This window comes from Garra rufa, chromosome 7, assembly GCF_049309525.1.
Source record: "Garra rufa chromosome 7, GarRuf1.0, whole genome shotgun sequence".
Lineage (NCBI taxonomy): Eukaryota > Metazoa > Chordata > Actinopteri > Cypriniformes > Cyprinidae > Garra > Garra rufa.
This window is the reverse complement of record NC_133367.1, coordinates 43482353-43503812: the sequence shown is the minus strand read 5'-3', so window position 1 is coordinate 43503812 and position 21460 is coordinate 43482353. Positions and strand designations below refer to the sequence as shown.

The 21460-nt window shown below is 32.9% G+C and overlaps 1 protein-coding gene across 2 annotated transcripts in view; it reads left to right on the top strand.

Annotated features, from left to right (window-relative positions):
- mark1 (MAP/microtubule affinity-regulating kinase 1) overlaps nt 1–21460 on the top strand; it is a 68139-nt gene that overhangs the window by 24266 nt on the left and 22413 nt on the right. For both annotated transcript variants that reach the window (XM_073843840.1, XM_073843841.1), the window contains exons 4-9: nt 9799–9847; nt 15247–15312; nt 15403–15473; nt 18176–18232; nt 18343–18579; nt 20242–20361. In XM_073843840.1, coding sequence (XP_073699941.1) covers nt 9799–9847; nt 15247–15312; nt 15403–15473; nt 18176–18232; nt 18343–18579; nt 20242–20361 — 600 coding nt within the window. The remainder of the gene's footprint in view (nt 1–9798; nt 9848–15246; nt 15313–15402; nt 15474–18175; nt 18233–18342; nt 18580–20241; nt 20362–21460) is intronic.

Below are 21460 nucleotides of genomic sequence, written 5' to 3'. Positions count from 1 at the left end.
GCAGTATTAGCATGTTAGCGTTTTTTAGCAAGTTGCTAACAAGTTTACTATATCCCTATGTACTGTTAGCATGTTGCTAATATGTTTAGTATGTTCCTAGCCATTGTTAGCCTGCAGTTATCATGGTTTTTTCATGTTACTAGTATGATTTAGCAGTGTTAGCATGTTAGCGTGTTTTAGCAAGTTGCTAACAAGTTTACTATATCCCTATGTACTGTTAGCATGTTGCTAATATGTTTAGTATGTTCCTAGCCATTGTTAGCCTGCAGTTATCATGTTTTTTTTCATGTTACTAGTATGATTTAGCAGTGTTAGCATGTTAGCGTGTTTTCACAAGTTGCTAACATGTTTACTATATCCCTATGCACTGTTAACATGTTGCTAATATGTTTAGTGTGTACCTAGCCATTGTTAGCCTGCAGTTATCATGTTTTTTTCATGTTACTAGTATGATTTAGCAGTGTTAGCATGTTAGCGTGTTTTAGCAAGTTGCTAACATGTTTACTATATCCCTATGCACTGTTAGCAAGTTGCTAATATGTTTAGTATGTTCCTAGCCATTGTTAGCCTGCAGTTATCATGTTTTTTTCATGTTACTAGTATGATTTAGCAGTGTTAGCATGTTAGCGTGTTTTAGCAAGTTGCTAACATGTTTACTATATCCCTATGCACTGTTAGCAAGTTGCTAATATGTTTAGTATGTTCCTAGCCATTGTTAGCCTGCAGTTATCATGGTTTTTTCATGTTACTAGTATGATTTAGCTTGCTCCTAAGCAGTGTTAGCACGTTAGCGTGTTTTAGCAAGTTGCTAACATGTTTAATATATCCCTATGCACTGTTAGCAAGTTGCTAATGTCATTAGTGTGTTCCTAGCCATTGTTAGCCAGCAGTTGTTTTTTCATGTTACTAGTATGATTTAGCTTGCTCCTAAGCAGTGTTACCATGTTAGCGTGTTTTAGCAAACTGCTAACATGTTTATATCCCTTTGCACTGTTAGCATGTTGCTAATATGTTTAGTATGTTCCTACCCATTGTTAGCCTGCCTTTATCAGTTTTTTTTCACATTACTAGTATGATTTAGTTTGCTCCTAACAGTGTTAGCATGTTTTTAACGTGTTTTAGCAAGTTGCTAACATGTTTAGTATATGTATATATATAATTTTTTTTCTCAGAAATACTTTGTTATGTATTCACATATTTCTAGTAAATATTCCTTAAAAATTATATTGTATTAAAAGGTTTATTAGAAGTAGTACTATCATAACATTAAATATCATATTTCTGTCACAATTTCTTCAAGTTAAAACTAACTTTTATTTTGACGGCTTGCCAAGACCTTTAAGTTTCCTATGGACTGTTAGCATGTTGCTAATGTGTTTAGTATGTTCCTAGGCATTGTTACTCGTATGTTTTAGCTTGCTAAAGCACCAGGCGATCAGGGTTTTTTCTCAGTGGTGGAAACCTCAGCATGCGTTGAATTGTTATCGGCTAACCTCAGCGTGTCCGAGAGCATTCCTCAACCTCTGTGTCATCGCACTTTTATGAGCTCTTACTATGCACCCATCTTCTCTCAACCAGCGTTTGATGGTTTCTCAAATGGATTCTCATTTAATCACCATTTTGAATCACTGCTAGAGCAGGCTTGTGCTTAGGACCATGTTTTTGGGGCTCAAGCCTCTGCTTTTCACAAAATTAACCAAAAGTGCCTGCTCTCAACAGTCATCAACAATAATATTGTGGTCACTAACAGTAAATACCTGTTTACTTTTAGTCATAGCCTAGTGTTTAGCAGTGTACTTATAGTGTTAAGAAGTGAAAAATTTACTCTTATTTACGTACTGCATATTTATAAATCATTGGATTAGACTGTAATTGTTGGTGAAATGAAGCCCAAGTGCCGCCAACTGGCCTATTATGTGAAGTGTAAGTAATTCAAGTGTTGTCTGTGCTGCTTTTGTAGGAAAATCTACAGAATAGTGTTATTGGTAGCTGAAAATATACTCAAATTAGACAAAATATTGTCTATTAATAATGATAATGTATAGAGCTTTGTGAATTATTTAAAATAGCATTTTCAAATATTTTTTAATTGTTAAATTGTTTTTTCTTTGAAAAGCAAGAGAAAACAATAAAAAAGGCACATTTTGGCTATTTAATGAATTTAATATGCAATTGTGAAAAAAAGGCAAAAAACCCCAAAAAACGTTCTGTTTCGGCCAAGAAAGTCTTAATTAATTAAAATCATGAAACTTACACACTGTAACAGCAATTTATTAAAAGTTGAACAAAAATTAAATTGTTAAAACCCTATGAAAAAGTTGTTTTATTTTTTTCTCAAGTTACACAACACAGTATTTCTGAGAAAAAAAAAAATATATATATATAATATATATATATATATATATATATATATATATATATATATATATATTATATATATATATATTATTATTTTTATTTATTTATTTATTTTTTTCTCAGAAATACTGTGTTGTGTATTCACATATTTCTAGTAAATATTCCTTTAAAAATTATATTGTATTAAAAGATTTATTAGTAGTAGTACTATCATAACATATCATTTCTGTCACAATTTCTTCAAGTTAAAACTAACTTTTATATTTTGACGGCTTGCCACAAAGACCTATAAGTTTCTCTTAATTATTTGAAATCATGAAACTTACACACTGTAACAGCAATTTATTAAAAGTTGAACAAAAATGACATTTTTAAAACCCTATGAAAATGTTTTATTTTTTATGTTGACCAAATTCTATGTTTTGCATTCATTTTCTGGTTTCCATTTCAATGTTTTCATAAAATTGTAATAATTAAAAGAATCTCTAATTAACTGATTTTATAAAAAAAAAAAAAAAAAAAATTTATATATATATACACATTTCTTCAAGTTAAAACTAACTTTTATTTCGAGGGGTTGCCACAAAGACCTTTAAGTTTCTGTTTGTATATGTTATGACAACAGTTTTTCTCAAATGTAAAAAAGATTGTATGTTTATGTCAGAAATCATAGTCGTTGAATACTTCCCTTGATATTGTTATCACTGCATTATTAGAGTACAGTATGTTGTTAGTCCCAGTGATTCTCACTTTACAACCTCATTCATCCTGACTGTGTTTGTTCAGCCTCTGTGAAGTGAGGACTAGTGACAGGAAACACGTCTTGGCTGCTTGTGATCACGTCTTGATAAATCAGAGGCATTGACAACCACACACACTGTAGGACCCACTACAGGAAATGACACAGTTGTCAGTGTGTGACTGGAATGTTGCTGTGGGTTTTTTTTAGAAATATGGCTGTAAAAATAGAAGCTCAGGCTCCTCTGCTGATTATTTACCAGAGACGACTGCCAAGAAAAAACACAGCTTCTCTTTTTTTCCCTTGTTTTCCCTTTTTTTTCCTTTACTGTTTATGCCTCCAACTCTTCAAAGGACAGCGAGGACACATTCCACGGGACGGATAGAGGTCAGGGGTCACATGTAAAGAGAGACATCTCTGCTGTGCTCATGAGATCGCGTACGAAGTTTGTGATATATGCTGATTAGAGGAGAAAATAATTTGCGTTATTAAGTTGACTTGGGAAAGCTATCTTAACATTTCTGACTGCTGCTCCTCCTAGAGCTTTAACTCTCCAAACTCCAAACTCAGGCCAGATCTTCAGACTGATCTGACTCCAGTTGCTGGATCTTTTCTAACTGATCCGACTTACTGTTTTCCTAAAAATGACGATTAAAACTGGGAAAAATCCCATAGACTTACATTGAGAAATGTTCAACTGATCAACACTATTCAAACTCCAACTGACAAAATTCAAATTCAACTGTCAGAATCCCTTCAGACTCAATCAAACTGCCCTTTATATGTGTCTATCCAAGCCTAGCAACTAGAATTATATTAGTGACATGCTAATCAGGCTAGAAACATATTAACATCATGCTAGAAGCATGTTAGTAACTTGCTAATCATGCTAACAACAGTCTAATCATGCTAGCAACATGCTAAATCAGGTTAATCATGTTAGAAACATGCTAACAACAGGCTAATCATGCTAGTAACTTGCTAATCATGCTAACAACAGGCTACTAGTCTTAACATAATGCTAGCGACATGCTAGTAACAGGCGAATCATGTTAAAACAGGCTAACAACATGTTAATCATGCTAGTAACATGCTAATAACTTGTTAATCATGCTGATAACATGCTAATCATGCTAGAGACATGCTAACAACGTGCTAATCGTGTTAACAACATGCTATCAACAGGTTAGCAGCACACTATTTACATGTTAATCATGTTACAAACATTCTTGAAACACGTTAACATGTTAATCATGTTGGAAACTTGCTAACAATGGGCTAATCAGGTTAGAAACATGTTAACAACATGTTATTACATGCTAGTAACTTGTTAATCATGTTAGAAAAATGATAAGAGGCTAATCATGCTATAAACATGCTAACAACATGCTAATCATGTTAACAACATGCTATATAATAACAGGCTAGCAGCACACTATTTACATGTTAATCATGCATGTAACTTGTTAATCATGCCAGTAATGCTAAAAACATGCTAATCATTTTAGAAACATGCTAGTTAGTAAACATGCACTATTTACATGTTAATCATGTTACAAACATTCTTGAAACATGCTAACAACATGTTAATCATGTTAGAAACATGCTGAAATGTGCTAATCAGGCTATAAACATGGTAACAACATGTTAATCATGCTAGTAACTTGTTAATCATGTTAGAAAAATGCTAACAATGTGCTAATCAGGTTAGAAACATGCTAACATGTTAATCATGCTAGTAACTTGTTAATCATGTTAGAAAAATGTTAACAACAGGCTAATCATGTTAACAACATGCTATCAACAGGCTAGCAGCACACTATTTACATGTTAATCATGTTACAAACATTCTTGAAACACGCTATCAACATGTTAAACATGCATGTAACTTGTTAATCATGCTAGTAATGCTAACAACATGCTAATCGTTTTAGAAACATGCTAGTTCCTTGTTAATCATGTTAGAAACATGCTATCAACAGGCTAGCAACACACTATTTACATGTTAATCATGTTACAAACATTCTTGAAACACGTTAACAACATGTTAATCATGCTAGTCACTTGTTAATCATGTTAGAAAGATGTTAACAACAGGCTAATCATGTTAACAACATGCTATCAACAGGCTAGCAGCACACTATTTACATGTTAATCATGTTACAAACATTCTTGAAACACGTTAACAACATGTTAATCATGCTAGTCACTTGTTAATCATGTTAGAAAGATGTTAACAACAGGCTAATCATGTTAACAACATTCTATCAACAGGCTAGCAGCACACTATTTACATGTTAATCATGTTACAAACATTCTTGAAACACGCTATCAACATGTTAAACATGCATGTAACTTGTTAATCAAGCTAGTAATGCTAACAACATGCTATCAACAGGCTAGCAGCACACTATTTACATGTTAATCATGTTACAAACATTCTTGAAACACGTTAACAACATGTTAATCATGCTAGTCACTTGTTAATCATGTTAGAAAGATGTTAACAACAGGCTAATCATGTTAACAACATGCTATCAACAGGCTAGCAGCACACTATTTACATGTTAATCATGTTACAAACATTCTTGAAACACGTTAACAACATGTTAAACATGCTAGTCACTTGTTAATCATGTTAGAAAGATAAGGGTCAATTTTTGAAATGGAGATTTATACATTATCTGAAAGCTGAATAAATAAGCTTTTCTATTGATATATGTTGATATATAGTTAGAATAGGACAATATTTGGCTGAGATAGGACAACTATTTGTGTGCAATATTGAGAAAATCACCTTTAAAGTTGTCCACATGAAGTTCTTAGCAATGCATATTACTAATCAAAAATTAAGTTTTCATATATTTACAGAAAAAAAATGTACAAAATATCTTCATGGAACACGATCTTTACTTAATATCCTACTGATTTTTGACATAAAAGAAAATTGATCGTTTTGACCTGTGCAGTGTATTTTCTTTTATTATAATTTTCAAAAATCTCTTGCAAAAACTTTTTCTCTATTAGATTGACTTTTAAATTTTACATTTCTATTTGAGTTGATACAAATATTTGTTGGACCATTTGAGTCTAAATGTTAGCATTTGATGTTGGAGGTGTTTTCTGGAGTGACATTCCCACATAGACGTGTTTGCGATCCCTAAAAACAGCCCTTTCCTGAAGAGGCACATCACAGAACAAAGGCGTTCCTGGGGCGGCTTTGTCGTGAGATAAATTGATCTGTCAGTCTGTATTGTTGCGTCTTTCGGGGCCGTGGTTGGTGGAGCTGATGGGTCACTCTACCTTTTTCAGCTTTTCCCGGCTCAGCGGAGGATGCTTTCAGACACAGCTCATCACTTTCACTCTTGATGTGACACAGTAGTGGGTGTTTTGCACAAACAGGATACAGATTGTTTCTTATTATGTTTTAAAAGCAATAAAGGGACAAAACTGTCACATACTGTAGATCAGATGCACTATTATCAACCGAACTCTTGATGCCATTGTAGAACCTTTTTTGTCTAAATGGTTCCATAAAGAACCTTTAACATCTGAAGGACCTTTCTGTTTCACAAAAGGTTCTTTGTGGCAAAAGAAGGTTCTTCAGATTCTAAAAAGGTAAGAAAGAGATGGTTCTTTAAAGAACCTTTGACTGAATGGTTGTTTGTGGAACCAAAAATGGTTCTTCTGTTCGCTGTGAAGAACCTTTTAAAGCACCTTTATTTTTTAAAAGTGCATAATTAAGAAAAATGTATTAAACATTGACCTAATTACCAAAAATGTAATATTTAAAATTGAATTGATTGACCATTTCAATCCTGTTAGCAAAGTTAGTGTAAAAATAAGAAATCGTGAGAAAAAATAGGAAATTTTTCTTCAAATCCAGCATTTGGTCCCAAACTAACTGGCTAAGTAGTAACATCTTCATTAAAAATCAAGTTGCTAACCTGTTTTGTTTTATATTTGTTTTTATTTAAGAGTTAAAAAACCTCATATGTGAATATGGACCACAAAGCCAGTCTTAAGTAGCATGGGTATATTTTCTAGAAATAGCCAAAAACAATTTTTTTTTGCCAAAAATCATTAGAATATTAAGTGAAGATCGAGTTCCATGAAGATATTTTGTAAATTTCCTGTCGTAAATGTATCGAAACTTAATTTTTGATTAGTAATATGCATTGCTAAGAACTTCCTTTGGACGATTTTAAAGGCGATTTTCTCAATATTTAGATTTTTTTGAGCCCTCAGTTTCTAGATTTGAAAATAGTTGTATCTCGGCCAAATATTGTGCTATTCTAAATTAAATCTTAACGAATATTAATCTCAATTTTAACAAATTAACCCTTATGACCAATTTTGTGGTCCAGGGTAGAAGTGGGCAATATGGCAAAAATAATTTTCAGAAATATCAAGTTTTTATCACGATTTTAGTCAATTGGTTTTACTATTTTACAAGTTGTCTAAGCAGTACAACCAAACTAATTTCTCTCTTTTAAATCAAAACCTCAAGGTAACAAAATAGAAAACAAAAAGAATGGCAGATATTTAGGCCAAATTAGGCAAAGAATCTTTGTCATTATTTTGTTTTGTTTTTTAAATTAAAAATACAAAAATAGGCTAGATGTTACAAATACACATAATACACAAATAAAACAAACAGTGCTTTAATTTTCAGGTAGAGTAAGTGTATTTATCAGTAGCATTCAAGAAACTGAATGAACAAATATAAAATAAAACACTATATACACTATAAACACTATAAAGCGATTTTCCTTTGTGTTTTGTTTTATTAGCTTACCATCAGCCAAAAAATGACAATTCTTTGTGATTATAAAAAGGTAAGAAAGAGATGGGGTTTTTTTTAAGAATCTTTGACTGAATGGTTGTTTGTGGAACCAAAAATGGTTCTTCTGTTTGCTGTGAAGAACCTTTTAAAGCACCTTTATTTTTTAAAAGTGCATAATTAAGAAAAATGTATTAAACATTGACTTAATTACCAAAAATGTAATATTTAAAATTGAATGGACTGGCCATTTTAATCCTGTTAGCAAAGTTATTGTTAAAGTAAGAAATTGTGAGAAATAATATGAAACTTTCTTCAAATCCAGCATTTTGTGCCAAACTAACTAGCTAAGAATTGTAAAATAAAAATATTAAAATGTAATTTTGTATTTTATTTTACAATTCTTACTCTAACTTAATTCTTACTTAAATATGATTTGATAGCACTCAATATTCTGGGGTTTTTGTCCAAATAAAAACATTGCCTTTGTTTGGACAAAAACCCTAGAATATTGAGTGCTGGCAACTCAAACTTTTTAAATATACTACTGTGTCCTTATTTAGGTAATAATCAGTATATATTTTGTTATATGAATATCTGAACATGCAAAACATCAAAAGAAAGATCAGGATATCTGCTTGTAAATAAAAACATTTTATTTTAGCTTCATGCATTCTTTTTTATAAACACTTGAATGTGGGTAAGTTTCATAAATGGAAAAATAAATAAACAACATTTTGAACAAAAAGCTAAAATAAAAGACTATTGATGATAATTAAAACGTAGATGGAGTCGATCAACACCCAAAGCTTGACAGTCATTATTACCTCTTCATGGGTCGACATTTTATTTCATTGCGTTACACAGTTTTCCATATCTATGGTTTTGATGCTGTCTGATTGTGTTCGATTACATGTGGAAGCATCTGTTGTTTCGGTTTCTTCTTCACTTGTGTTTTGGAAATTCTGTTCAGAAGATGTTCAGAGAAACTCTCAGAGAAAAAGTACAACTCAAATATATTTAGACTTTGTCCAAGTATAAGTCAAGTATACTTAAATGTCATTTTAAGTATATTTCTAAGACGTATATACAGCACATTTCTGAGAAGTAGACAAAGTATGCTTTAATATTTTTTAGTTTAAAAGAAGTATACTAATGGCACGCTTGACTAAACTTCTTTTTCGAAAGGGCAGACTTTTGACTGCTGGCTAAGCATTATTCTGAACAAGAACCGCCCACTTAGATGGGAAGAGAGATTGATTGACATGTAAAGCCACCAACCACCGTTTGTTTTTCATGTACTGCTGGATAAATGTGAAAACAGATACATCCAGGAGAGAAGTGTGGTATATGTGCTCATGAATTTTTGATTTCCTTGCTGCTAAGTGCTTCAAAAACTCTTGAATATGTTTCTGAATGAATGCCATGGATCTTGCCAACTTTGGCAAAGCGGCAAGTTTGTTCTCAAAAGTGCTTATTGTAGCAACCTGGTGCCTTCTGTTACAAGACTCTTGCCATTATTGCAGTGGACAGTAGCAAACAAACATTTTTCATGTATTTGTGCTTTAATCACTGTAAAAAAAAAAAAGTAGTTTCAACTTTAAAAAGCCTTCAAATTTTAAGTTTAGTCAACATGAAATTTGTGTGAAAACATGGATATTTGAGTTGAGTAAACTTAACTTTTTAAGGCAGCATGAACACTTACTTTTATAAGTTTAAACAGCTTTTTTTTATAGTTTATAACACAGTTTTTACTCCGCTTGTTGATTTTTAATTTCGAACAGAAGAACTCCCACTTTGCTCTGAGTCATGAATGAACAGTTTTTTTTCTTTTTCTGAGAACATGCAATTAACTTCAGATGAAAGCGAAAAGATAAATATATTTTCTCTAATGCTTTGTCTCTATTTTTACCCACAGCTCTTTCGTGAAGTGAGGATTATGAAGGTCTTAAGTCATCCTAATATAGGTAAGACTTCATGCTAAAATTCATCTCAAAGTACAGATCATTAGACCATATTTAGTGCTTTTATTTGTATTCGAAACTCTCTCATTTTTCTTCTGCCAGTCATTTCAGTCATAATTTGACCCATATATTGAAATAACCTGTTTTTTTTTTATTTCAGTTATGATTGGAAAATGTATTCACATGTGAAATGCTGAATTTGAAAGTGAAATTGTTTAAATGTCTTATTCTTGCCTATATGTTAAAAGGGGAAAATATTTAAAGAATCCTATTAATGCATTTGTAAAATAGTGTATCAAATCATATACAATCAGTTAGAAATACAATCAATTGTAAAATAAAAATACATTTAAATATTTTTATTTTAAATATTATATTTTAAATTAAAAAATTGCCTTTGTATGGACAAAAACCACAGACTATTTAGTGCACACAACTCAAAACTTTAGTATTGGCTAAATACTATTATATTTATTAAATTATTAATATGTTCTAAACTAGCTTTTATTTGTACATTTTCAGTTTAATTGGTTAAGTTTGAGTCATTTTTAGGGATGAAACTATATCAAAATCTCAAGATGCGATAATATCAAAATATGAAGTCTAAGATACAATATTATTGTATATATAATTAACTTTAGTATTTATTACATACTATTATATTTATGCAATTATTAATATGTTCTATTTGTACATTTTAAGTTTAATTGGTCAAGTTTGAGTAATTTTTAGGGATGTAACGATATCAAAATCTCAAGACGAGATAATATCACAATATGAAGTCCAAGATACGATTTTATTGCGATATTTAAAAAAAAGTAAAATTAACTTTAGTATTTGCTACATACTATTATATTCATCAAATTATTAATATGTTCTAAACTAGCTTTTATTTGTACATTTTCAGTTGAATTGGTTAAGTTTGAGTAATTTTTATGGATGTAATGATATCAAAATCTCAAGTTGCGATAATATCAATATATGAAGCCTAAGATACGATATTATTGCGATATTAAATAAAAAAGTTAAACTAACTTTAGTATTTACTACATATTATTATAATTCTTAAATTATTAATATGTTCTAAACTAGCTTTTATTTGTACATTTTCAGTTTAATTGGTTAAGTTTTAGAGATGTAACGATATCAAAATCTCAAGATGCGATAATATCAATATATGAAGCCTAAGATACGATATTATTGCGATATTAATAAAAAAAAATCTTCTATCTAATTCACTTTGAGAGTTCAAAATTAAGGGCTCCAAACCATGTTCTATAACTTTAAAAAAAATAATTTTAAAAAGTCAGTGAGTTGACTTGGTGTCAAAGCATAATGGCCTAAAACACAAGCTTTAATATATATTTTAAAACCTGCACGAAAGACCTATCATTTCATATCGTCATCTGACCACGATAATATCAGGACCATTTTGATTTTGCGATACCACAATATTTCGCTTTGATTTATTTTTCATAAGAATGACCAAAAAGACCTTTCTTTAAACACTGGAGCTGTTTAGAGCTGCTAACTGGAAATGATGTCTCCCTTAATCAATGTCTTGTTTTAATACACGGCTCGGTTTCATCCGTGACACGGCACTTTCCCTCTCTTTTCTCTCGCCCCATTCTTATGAGATGTTAACTGGATTATTTATATTCCTAATGGAAGGGAATCACCGGAGAGTCGTTCAGACGGGCCGCTTTAGCGTGATCATCTCTGTGCGGCCGATGTCTGACCAGCTCAGCTCTTTTGTGCCCCTCTTAACGGCACAAGACTCCGTTTTCACTTCTGTATCGATTAGCATGACTGGCTGTTTCTGGCGTACCCTTCCTAGGGCCGCATGCGTGTCACCGCTGGCCTCTGATTGGCTGAGACTGAGCTGGATTTTAGATTAATCAGACTAAAAGCTGTGATTACCCACCTATCCCTGACGTTTTTATTCTCTCATCTTTCCTAACACACACACAGACGGCATGCAGGAAGCAGTCAGACATTATTAGTGTCCGTCCGCAGAGAGTAAATTGAATTACAGAAGCTCTTCACATACAGTAAACTACACTATGAAATGGAAAGACACAGGAAGCTGTGTGTGTATTTTAGCACATCTCCATAACAAGCATCCCTGGTGTGTTGTATCTCCATGTCATAGATGAGTTCCTGAGAGAATTCAAGCGTAGATCAGATGTGTCGTTATTCTGAACTGCTCCAACACTCAGCTTTGTGGGGCTAAATCGGTGCCAAAAGTGAATGTATTTGCAAAATATGGTTTGCAAATGCATAACCAAATTTACATCCACAAAGCACGCAAAGCACAGTTCATAAATTTGCAAATCATATTTTATAAATGTTCATTTTGAGTAGGGCTGCCCCCTAATAATCGACCAAAATGTTTTTGGATTTTTATTTTATTTTTGATTGGATTGGATTGGATTGGATTTTCATCCGAAAGATGTATGTAGTAGCAACTTTACATGGCCAATCAATCTAAAGGCCACACTGAGTGCAAAAAAGCGAAATGAATATCGCACGCGATGACGCGCTGATTTCTACACTGTAAAAAGTTTTCACCAGTTTCAACTTAAAAGCTTAAGTTTAGCAGCCGCCTTAAAATTTTAAGTTAAATCAACTTAAGTCATTTCAACTCACAAGTTAAATCAACTCATTTTTATTGTAATAAGTTAAATGACTTTTTATTTAGAAAATAAAAAGGTTCTATCTACAAAGTCAAACTCTAACTTGGTTCTATCAGGTTCTATCTGTGAACCAATAAGCACTTTGAATGCAAACAAGAGGACCAATCAGGATCAACTTTCTTTGTCATGACATTTCTTTGTCTTTGTCAATAATTACATGTCTGCGGAATTACTTACCGCAGGCATAAAACAAGTAATATTATCTGCAAAAACTGGTTGAATGGCTTTACTGCAGAGCAATTACTGTACATAATGAAATATAAGCATCACTGTCGTTTGATGGTGAATGTGGTAAATAGCGATCAAAATGTTGTTATTAAAGATATGGAAAATGATAGTTTTGAGAACATGGTTGATATGAGCCAGATGCTGAATGTATACTGGGGAAATGCGCTCTGGCGATGGCAGTTATGGTAAAATTGTCTGCTCAAATCAAACCATTCTAAGTTTTAAAAGGTAAGGAAGTATGCTTTATTTTATTCTTTTGTAATAGTTCTCAAAATATCAAGAGAGTTTCTTTCCTATTGGAGTAGTTAGAGATCCACTCGTGCAAGATATAAGTCTGGGTCGCCAAAGACCCGAATATGTAATGATTGGCGAAACATTCATGCCGTTTAAAGTCTTAAAACAACAAACATTTTACAATATTAAGCTTTAAAAGATCGAATAGTCAACCATTTAAATGATGGGGTCTTAATTACAACAATAAACATCAGTGTGTCGTCTCTGCCATACTGATCTAAAGAGCAAGCTTGACCCGTTTTTATGGAATAAAGTCCTGGTCAGATCGATTAGAGTAGCCATTTTAACTGTTCCTACAAAAAAGTGTTTAATTACCCACAATAATCCTACCTAAAATTAACATCTGCTCTGGACAAAACATTTAGCACTGCCTTTTATGCCTAACTTAAACAAGAAAAAAAAATATATTTGTCCTAAAATATGAAATAAATGTGATAAATGAAACAGTCTCATACATGTTGACACATTGTTGCAACACTAATTTATTTTTTAAAACAAATTATAAGTAAACTAAAACTAAAAATTACAAGTATTTCTTGAAAATAGTTGCATTGATTAATGTTTTGCAAGATAGAACCTTATAATTCCAAGCGGGAAACGACTTTTTAGAATTAGAAGTTTCTATCTGCATTTGACCTGTTCCCAAAATCCCCATTGTAAAAATTTGAGAGGATTTTGATATTGAACATTTAGAATACATTTAGGGTCTCTGTTATGTTCATGTTGGAAAGAGACTTGTTCCCCGTATAATTTTTGCTATATGGAATGCAAAAACTTTGAAGCTCAATATCTCAAAACCACTGATAGAACCTTATAATTCTAAGGCGACGATATATTTAAGCAATAAGGTACTTGAGGCCGTGCTGTATCATGAATAAATCGCGGCTGAAGGGCGTTGTTGATTTATTCACGATACAGCACGGCCTCAAGTACCTTATTGCTTTTATAAAACGGTTACCACACAATAAAAATATTAAAATCAAAAATATATATTAAGTTGTATGTTTTCATAAAGTAAAATCATTAACTGCCTTCCGCTGTAAAAAGTAGTCCCTAACTGCTGCAGCTGTGTTTACGTTGCTAAGGGTGGTTGCTAAGGGGGTTCAATGATACACAAAACCGTTGAGTGAAGCGGTCATAGCAGTGCCGTATCATGAATATATATATTATTATTATTATTATTATTATTATTTTTTTTTTTTCTTGAATTAGCAAACAATTGGTTAGCGCTCGGTGTGAAAGCATCATTCATTTTTTTGTCGCCGCACGTTTTCGCATCGCACTCGGTGTGGAAAGGCCTTAATGTTAACCTAGAAAAATGTGCGCTGTTCAAATGTCTGTGTGGACTGTGGAAGATAAATAGTCGCGTGCTTACTGCATAACAGATGGAGGCGCCGGTGCGGTCACTTGCACTTAAAATACTCCGTCATTTTTTTGTCATATGAATAAGAGTAATACATCTTTTGTATGTGTAAAGACTCTACGTTTAGTTGTGTGCACTCAGAATAAAAACGAAACGTTGTGCTCTTGTAAATTAATGAAAGCAATTAAGACCGTCTCGGTCTTGAGCGTGAAACTTCGAAACTCTGTATACTTGCCTTACAGACATGAAGAATATATCTATAGAGAGTGAAATGTCTACTTTCAAATGAACCAATTCAAAAAGAAAAATATTCTCCGATTATGTAATCTGTATATATGAAACACATGCATATAGGCGCATCCACTACTCTCGAGTTGATGAGTCAGTGTTGCTGACTTCATCTCTTTAAGCTGAAAACAAAAGAAAGCACTAGTTTGTCAATAAATTATTAAAACGTTAATGCAGTCTACTTGCTGTTTTTCCCTTACACTTCATAATTTATCTGCTGGTGCACTGTGGCGACATTATTATGATTTATACGGCTTATTAATAAATGTGCGATTAGTCGACTAATGCTTAAAATGACCAGAAAGAGTTTTAGTCCTAATTTTGGTACTATTTTAACTCCGTATTGAAACCTCTGAACCACTGTTTGGTTGATTTCGAAATGTTTCCAGCTTCAAATATTGAATCACTCTCAAATTTTGACTCTCTCTCTCTCGCTCTCTCTCGCTCTCTCTCGCTCTCTCTCTCTCTCTCTCGCTCTCTCTCTCTCTCGCTCTCTCTCTCTCTCTCGCTCTCTCTTTCTCTCTCTCTTCCAGTTAAGTTATTTGAAGTCATTGAAACCGAGAAGACACTTTATTTAATAATGGAGTATGCAAGTGGAGGTGAGTTTGATGGACAGGCGAGATACATATTTAATATCACTGTTAACGCACGTCATGTCACATATCTCTGAATGTCTCTGTTTATGTCAGGTGAAGTGTTTGACTACTTAGTCGCTCATGGGAGGATGAAGGAAAAGGAAGCCAGAGCAAAGTTTCGACAGGTGAGAAACACATACTGTGCACGCACATCTGCAAATATGACTAATATTGAAACTTCATGTTAGGTAACTGTCATAAACTGGGAGAATCATCCACTGCAATATTTCATTAACATGGAAAAAGTATAAAATGATTTAGAATTTTTTGCTTAAAAATGTATTTAAAAATAGTAAGTAGTTAAAAATGAACAAGTCGCTGTTAGAATAGGTAATACTATGCAAGTAGTATCTAATCAGTAGTTACTAGTAAAGTGGGAAGGGATATTAGTTAATATCAAAATATTTACTAGTAACTGAAAATATGTAATTACAGTAAAGTACTAGCTGTTTTAAAACACAAAATATTTATGATGCATTCAATATTATTTTGTAGACAATATAAAATTCAATTAATCATGAAAATCACAATGTTAATTTAGTTTTTAATGCACATTATTTTTTTAATAATTTCATTCAATTCATTTAAAACCAATGTTTCATTGAGTGACATGTTCATCAAAGCCCCTGCCTATTCATTTACATGCTCTATGATATTTTAGTAAAAGCAAAAGTTTTTGATTTTTAATGCTTTTTAAAAGAGACTTTTCTGCTCACCAAGGCTGCGTTTATTTGATTAAAAATGCAGAAAATACATTTAATATTGTGAAATGTTATTGCAATTTAAAATAGTGGTATACTATTTTAATATACTTTAAAATATAATTTATTCCTGTGATGCAAAGCTGAATTTTCAGCATCATTACTCCAGTCTATGATCCTTTAGAAATCATTCTAATATGCTGATTTATTATCAGTGTTGGAAACAGTTTAATGTTTAGCTGCTTACATTTTTTTAAACCTGTGATACTTTTTTAAGGGTTCTTTGATAAATAAAACGAAAAAAAAAAACAGCATTTATTTAAAATAGAAAAAATATAAATTTTCAATAAACACCTCGTTCAAAGTTTGGTTTTTTTTTTTCTCTTTAAAAGAAATTAATACTTTTATTCAGCAAGGATGTGATAAATTGATAAAGTCATAGTAAACACTTATATTGTTAGGCAATATTTCTATTTTGAATAATTGCTGTTCTTTTTAACTCAAAAAGTATCACAAGATCCCAACAAAAAATATTAAGCAGCACAGCTGTATCCAACATTGATAATAAAAGTAATAAATCAGCATATTAGACTGATTTCTGAAGGATCATGTGACACTAAAGACTGGAGTAACAGCTGATGAAAATCCAGCTTTTTTAATTTTGAAGTTTATTGCAAAAATATTTCATAATATTTATTTTTCAGTTTTTTTGATCAAATAAATAAAACTTTGATGAGCATAAGAGACTTAAAAAGAGACTTTTGAAAAAACATTCAAAATCTTACTGATCCCAAAGTGTATAATGGTAAATATTGACATTTATTATGTTTTATTTACTATGTTTTTGTGTTGGTTTGCATACAATGAATAAATTAAAATATTGAAATATTATTGCAATTTAAAATTGTGGGTTTCTATTTTAATATACGTTAAAATATAATTTATTCCTGTGATGAAAAGCTGAATTTTCAGCATCATTACTCCAGTCTATGATCTTTTAGAAATCAGTCTAATATGATGATTTATTATCAGTGTTGGAAACAGTTTAATATTTAGCTGTTTTTTTTTTTTTTTTTAACCTGTGATCGTTTTTTGGGATTGATTGATAAACAAAGCAGCAAAAGAACAGCATTTATTTAAAATAGGAAACTTTTGTAATAATAAACACACCTTGTTCAAAGTTTAGGGTCAGTAATTTTTTTTCTTTCTTTCTCTCTTTGAAAGAAAATAACACCTTTTATTCAGCAAGGATGTGTTTATGCTGAATCCTGAAAATAGTATCGCAGGATCCAAAGAAAATACTAAGCAGCACAACTGTTTGCAACACTGATAATAAAAGTAATAAATCAGTATATCAGAATGATTTCTGAAGGATCATGTGATGCTAAAAACTGTAATGGCTGACGAAAATTCAGCTTTGAATCACAGAAATAAATTATATTTTAAAGTTTATTGCAATAATATTTCATAATATTACTGATCAAATAAATACAACTTTGATGAGCATAAAAAAAAACTTCCAAACTTTTGAGCAGCAGTGTATGTAGATAAATATTGACATTTATTCATATGCTTACATTTTCATTCTGCTTGAGAATGGTTTAGTTGAAAAGAGAGAAAAGGAACTGATTTAGTATTTGAGAATAGTGATACTTCTTTAAGAAAGATAGAAAGAAACAAAGAGGTTTCTAATAGTCATGTCATGATCAGTAAATACACTGGGGGCATCTTCTTGTTTTATTACCCTAATGAATGTTAATTAATTTGAATGCGGGTTACTACAGAGCACATGCACACCCTCCAGTGGTGATAAATCACTACGGCGTTTGTCGGGTTTCCCTCTGATCAGCTGTTGGTCTGATAACTGTAAACGAACAGACGCCGGTTTGAGTTCACGGTCAGGCTGAGTGTAATTAAACCCCCTGCTGTGGTGCAATAACTAATTGGCCATTTTCTGTCGCTGAAGCACATTGCACTGCAGGAGGTGATTAGTGAGAACATAAGACCCCTCTCTTTTAACCATAGTGATATTTGGTGACTTCTCAGCTTCTATTCACAGTTAAACCGAACAAAAGAGCTGGTTTGTGCAATGATATATTAATGTGCCTTTCTGCGTGTGACTACAGATTGTCTCTGCAGTGCAATATTGCCATCAGAAGAGAATAGTCCACAGGGATCTCAAGGTGAGCCTGTGGTAAAGATCTGCTCACCTTCGGTGATTTGTGTTGCATTGATTTCTAATAAGCGCACACAATGCAGAGCGCTTTTCTCAGAGTGTGTCTTTCTCTCTAAGGCTGAAAACTTGCTGCTAGACGCCGACATGAATATAAAGATAGCGGACTTTGGCTTTAGTAATGAGTTCACCATCGGGAGTAAGTTGGACACGTTCTGCGGCAGTCCTCCGTACGCGGCTCCAGAGCTCTTCCAGGGGAAGAAGTACGACGGGCCGGAGGTGGACGTCTGGAGTCTAGGGGTCATTCTGTACACGCTTGTCAGCGGGTCGCTTCCCTTCGACGGACAGAATTTGAAGGTCATTTCTTGCTGTATTCAAGATTACTTAAATCCTACTCACGCCAAATGACGAAAATGGTGAATAGGGTAAAAAGTGAACTAATAGTTATCACCTTACTTACCCAGTTGATTGATTCCATTGATAATTGCAAGCTTTTTTTGTATTACAGGTTTTCTAAAATGATATGCAAATGATCATTATTTAATGAAATATGCGCTAACTTGCATGCATTTCTAGAACAAACATCTAAACACTGGATGAAGTCAGTTTCAAAATTCGTGTTTAATTATTTTGACATGTTAGGGTCAAATGGTCGGGGTCAATTCAGGAATGAACTCAACAATTCCAATTCCAAGAAGGAAATGGAATTGGAATTGAACAACAATTACAGGAAACAGAGTTGGAATTGAATTGGAATTACAGGAAGTGGAATTCAATTCTGGGAAATTCCACTGAATTCCGTGTATTGCTGTTTCTGAGCATTTATTTGTGATTACATTTAGAGACATACATTTGAACTTTATTTATGATGCCTAACAAATACCATGTGTGAAATAGAGTTGATCAAATGCAAGTAAATAAAATGAGAACTGTACATTATGAATTAATAATTGAATGACCGTGGTGATACGTTTCTGGATGTACAATATATGATTAGCACATAATATATGTCTCAACTCACAAAAAATGAGTGTTTATTGCATCGAATTATCATCATTTCCTGAAATTTGGCATGTGAAATGATCATGCTTAACATACTAAACATACAGTGCTTTGTATTTCTTTTATATGTTTGTTGTTTATGTGATTTGCAATGTTTAATGTACTATAAACTACTAAGCAAATCAAGTCAAATTATTTTATTTAGCAACTCAAGTGGAATTTAGTGAATTCAATTCTGTTTCCTGGCATTCCAATTCAAATTCCAATTCCATTTCCTGTCAGCTGCATGCAATTCCAATTCCGTTCCGGGAAGTGAATTGGAATTTACCGTTCATTCCCAATTCAATTCATGAATGGCCCCAACCCTGTTAAAAAATGTATAAAATCAAGCAAATTATATATGAGCAAACCCCTTTGTAAAAGCCTTCAGGATATAGACAGGAATAAGAATGTCAAGTTCGGTGTGTGTAAGTGCTACTGAAATGGAGATTTATGGCTCAGTGTAGGAGAAAAAACTCATTTTGAGAAAATGGCCTTAAAATTATGTATTTTAATTAAAATCTATTGACACAAATAGATAAAGGGATTTAAAAGAAACACTTAACAGTGTCTTTTGGGTGTTTTCTTTCCACTAGTCTGAAAAAACACTTTATGAAACACCAAAAAGCCCAAAATCTCAAACTTGACAGGTGCATAAAAAACAGTGTTTTTGCCTGCAGTGTCTCCCCTTAAAGACTCAAAAGTTTATCTTATAGTCTCATCAGACCACAGGACATGAGTGCACAGTAAGTCATGCTCTTGGTTGTCTTCAGCAAACTGTTTGCCGGCTTTCTTGTGAGCCAGCTTCAGATGAGGATCTTCCTTCTGGGATGACACCTATGCAAACCGACTCAGAATCCACTGCTACATCTTTAGGCTTACGTTTTATATAGTTCACCTAAAAAATGTAATCTTAAAAGCATATTTCAGGCTGTATGTGTTGTGTTTGGTCCTTACTCTGAATGTTGGTCCACACAGGAGCTGCGAGAGAGGGTTTTGCGAGGGAAGTATCGTATACCGTTCTACATGTCCACAGACTGTGAAAACCTTCTGAAGAAACTGTTGGTGCTGAATCCAGGCAAACGGGGAAGTCTAGAGGTGAGACTGCTCTACACACTTCACACACCCATCTGACTTTTGGAAAGAACTTGTGGAAAAATATACTTTTCTGCGAAACACAAAATGGGATGTCTAATGCTCTTTTCCATACAACGAAAGCATACTGTGAACAGGGCAACTGTAAACTCAAAAAAAGCCATAAAACTTTATTCCAAGACTTCAGGAATACATTTGTAAGTTAATACGTATTCAATATTAATCATCTAGTGATCACAGTCTAAACCAAATGACCTAAGTGGGACTGGTTTACAACAGAGTTCCTCGACACCCTCCTCCCTCCCCAGCACCACCTGTCTAGATTTGCTATGGAGGATATTATATGCTCTATGTCTTTGTGCAGTAGCTTTTCTGACATGCTCACAGCAGCACATCTATGCGGGTCTTGGTGGTAGTGTTCCAATACTGTAATTTTTAATCTTGAAAAACATTAATATTTTCTGCTATTTTTGATGCCACATGGAAGAAATGGCATTTAGGACATCCAATTTGAACAGTATCTAAGTTAAAACAGAAATATATTGCTTTTAATAATAAGTACAAGTTATTTTAATTTAAAGTTTTAAAAGTACAGCACTTGCGATTTAATTTCCTTACTTGCAAGAGTTGAACCCTCCAAGTTTTGTTTTGTCTGTGACAACAGGTTTACAAATGCTTTTCATTACAAATCTGTGCGTAATGCTGTAATCGTCCGTTCGAAGAATGTTGGAAATTACAGTATGTCACAAAAGTGAATACACCCCTCACATTTCAGCAACTATTTTAGTATATCTTCTCAAGGGACAATACTAGAGTTGGGGTACTCGGACTTGTACTCGGACTCGAGTCCGGTCTCGAGTACAATTTTTAGCGGACTCGGACTTGTCACGGACTCGGATGCATTTTGACTCGGACTCGAGCTTTTCGGACTCTGGAATTATTGTCGAGTCCAGGAACAGTTGATGGAAATTTTACTGACTCGATGCATTATTACGAAAGTGACATTCAGTATTCACACGTGTTTAAAAGTCTTGCCAGTACTTGAAAGCCAGCTGGTTTCTTTGCATACACAAACACCCAAAGCGGGCTCACCGAAAGCGCC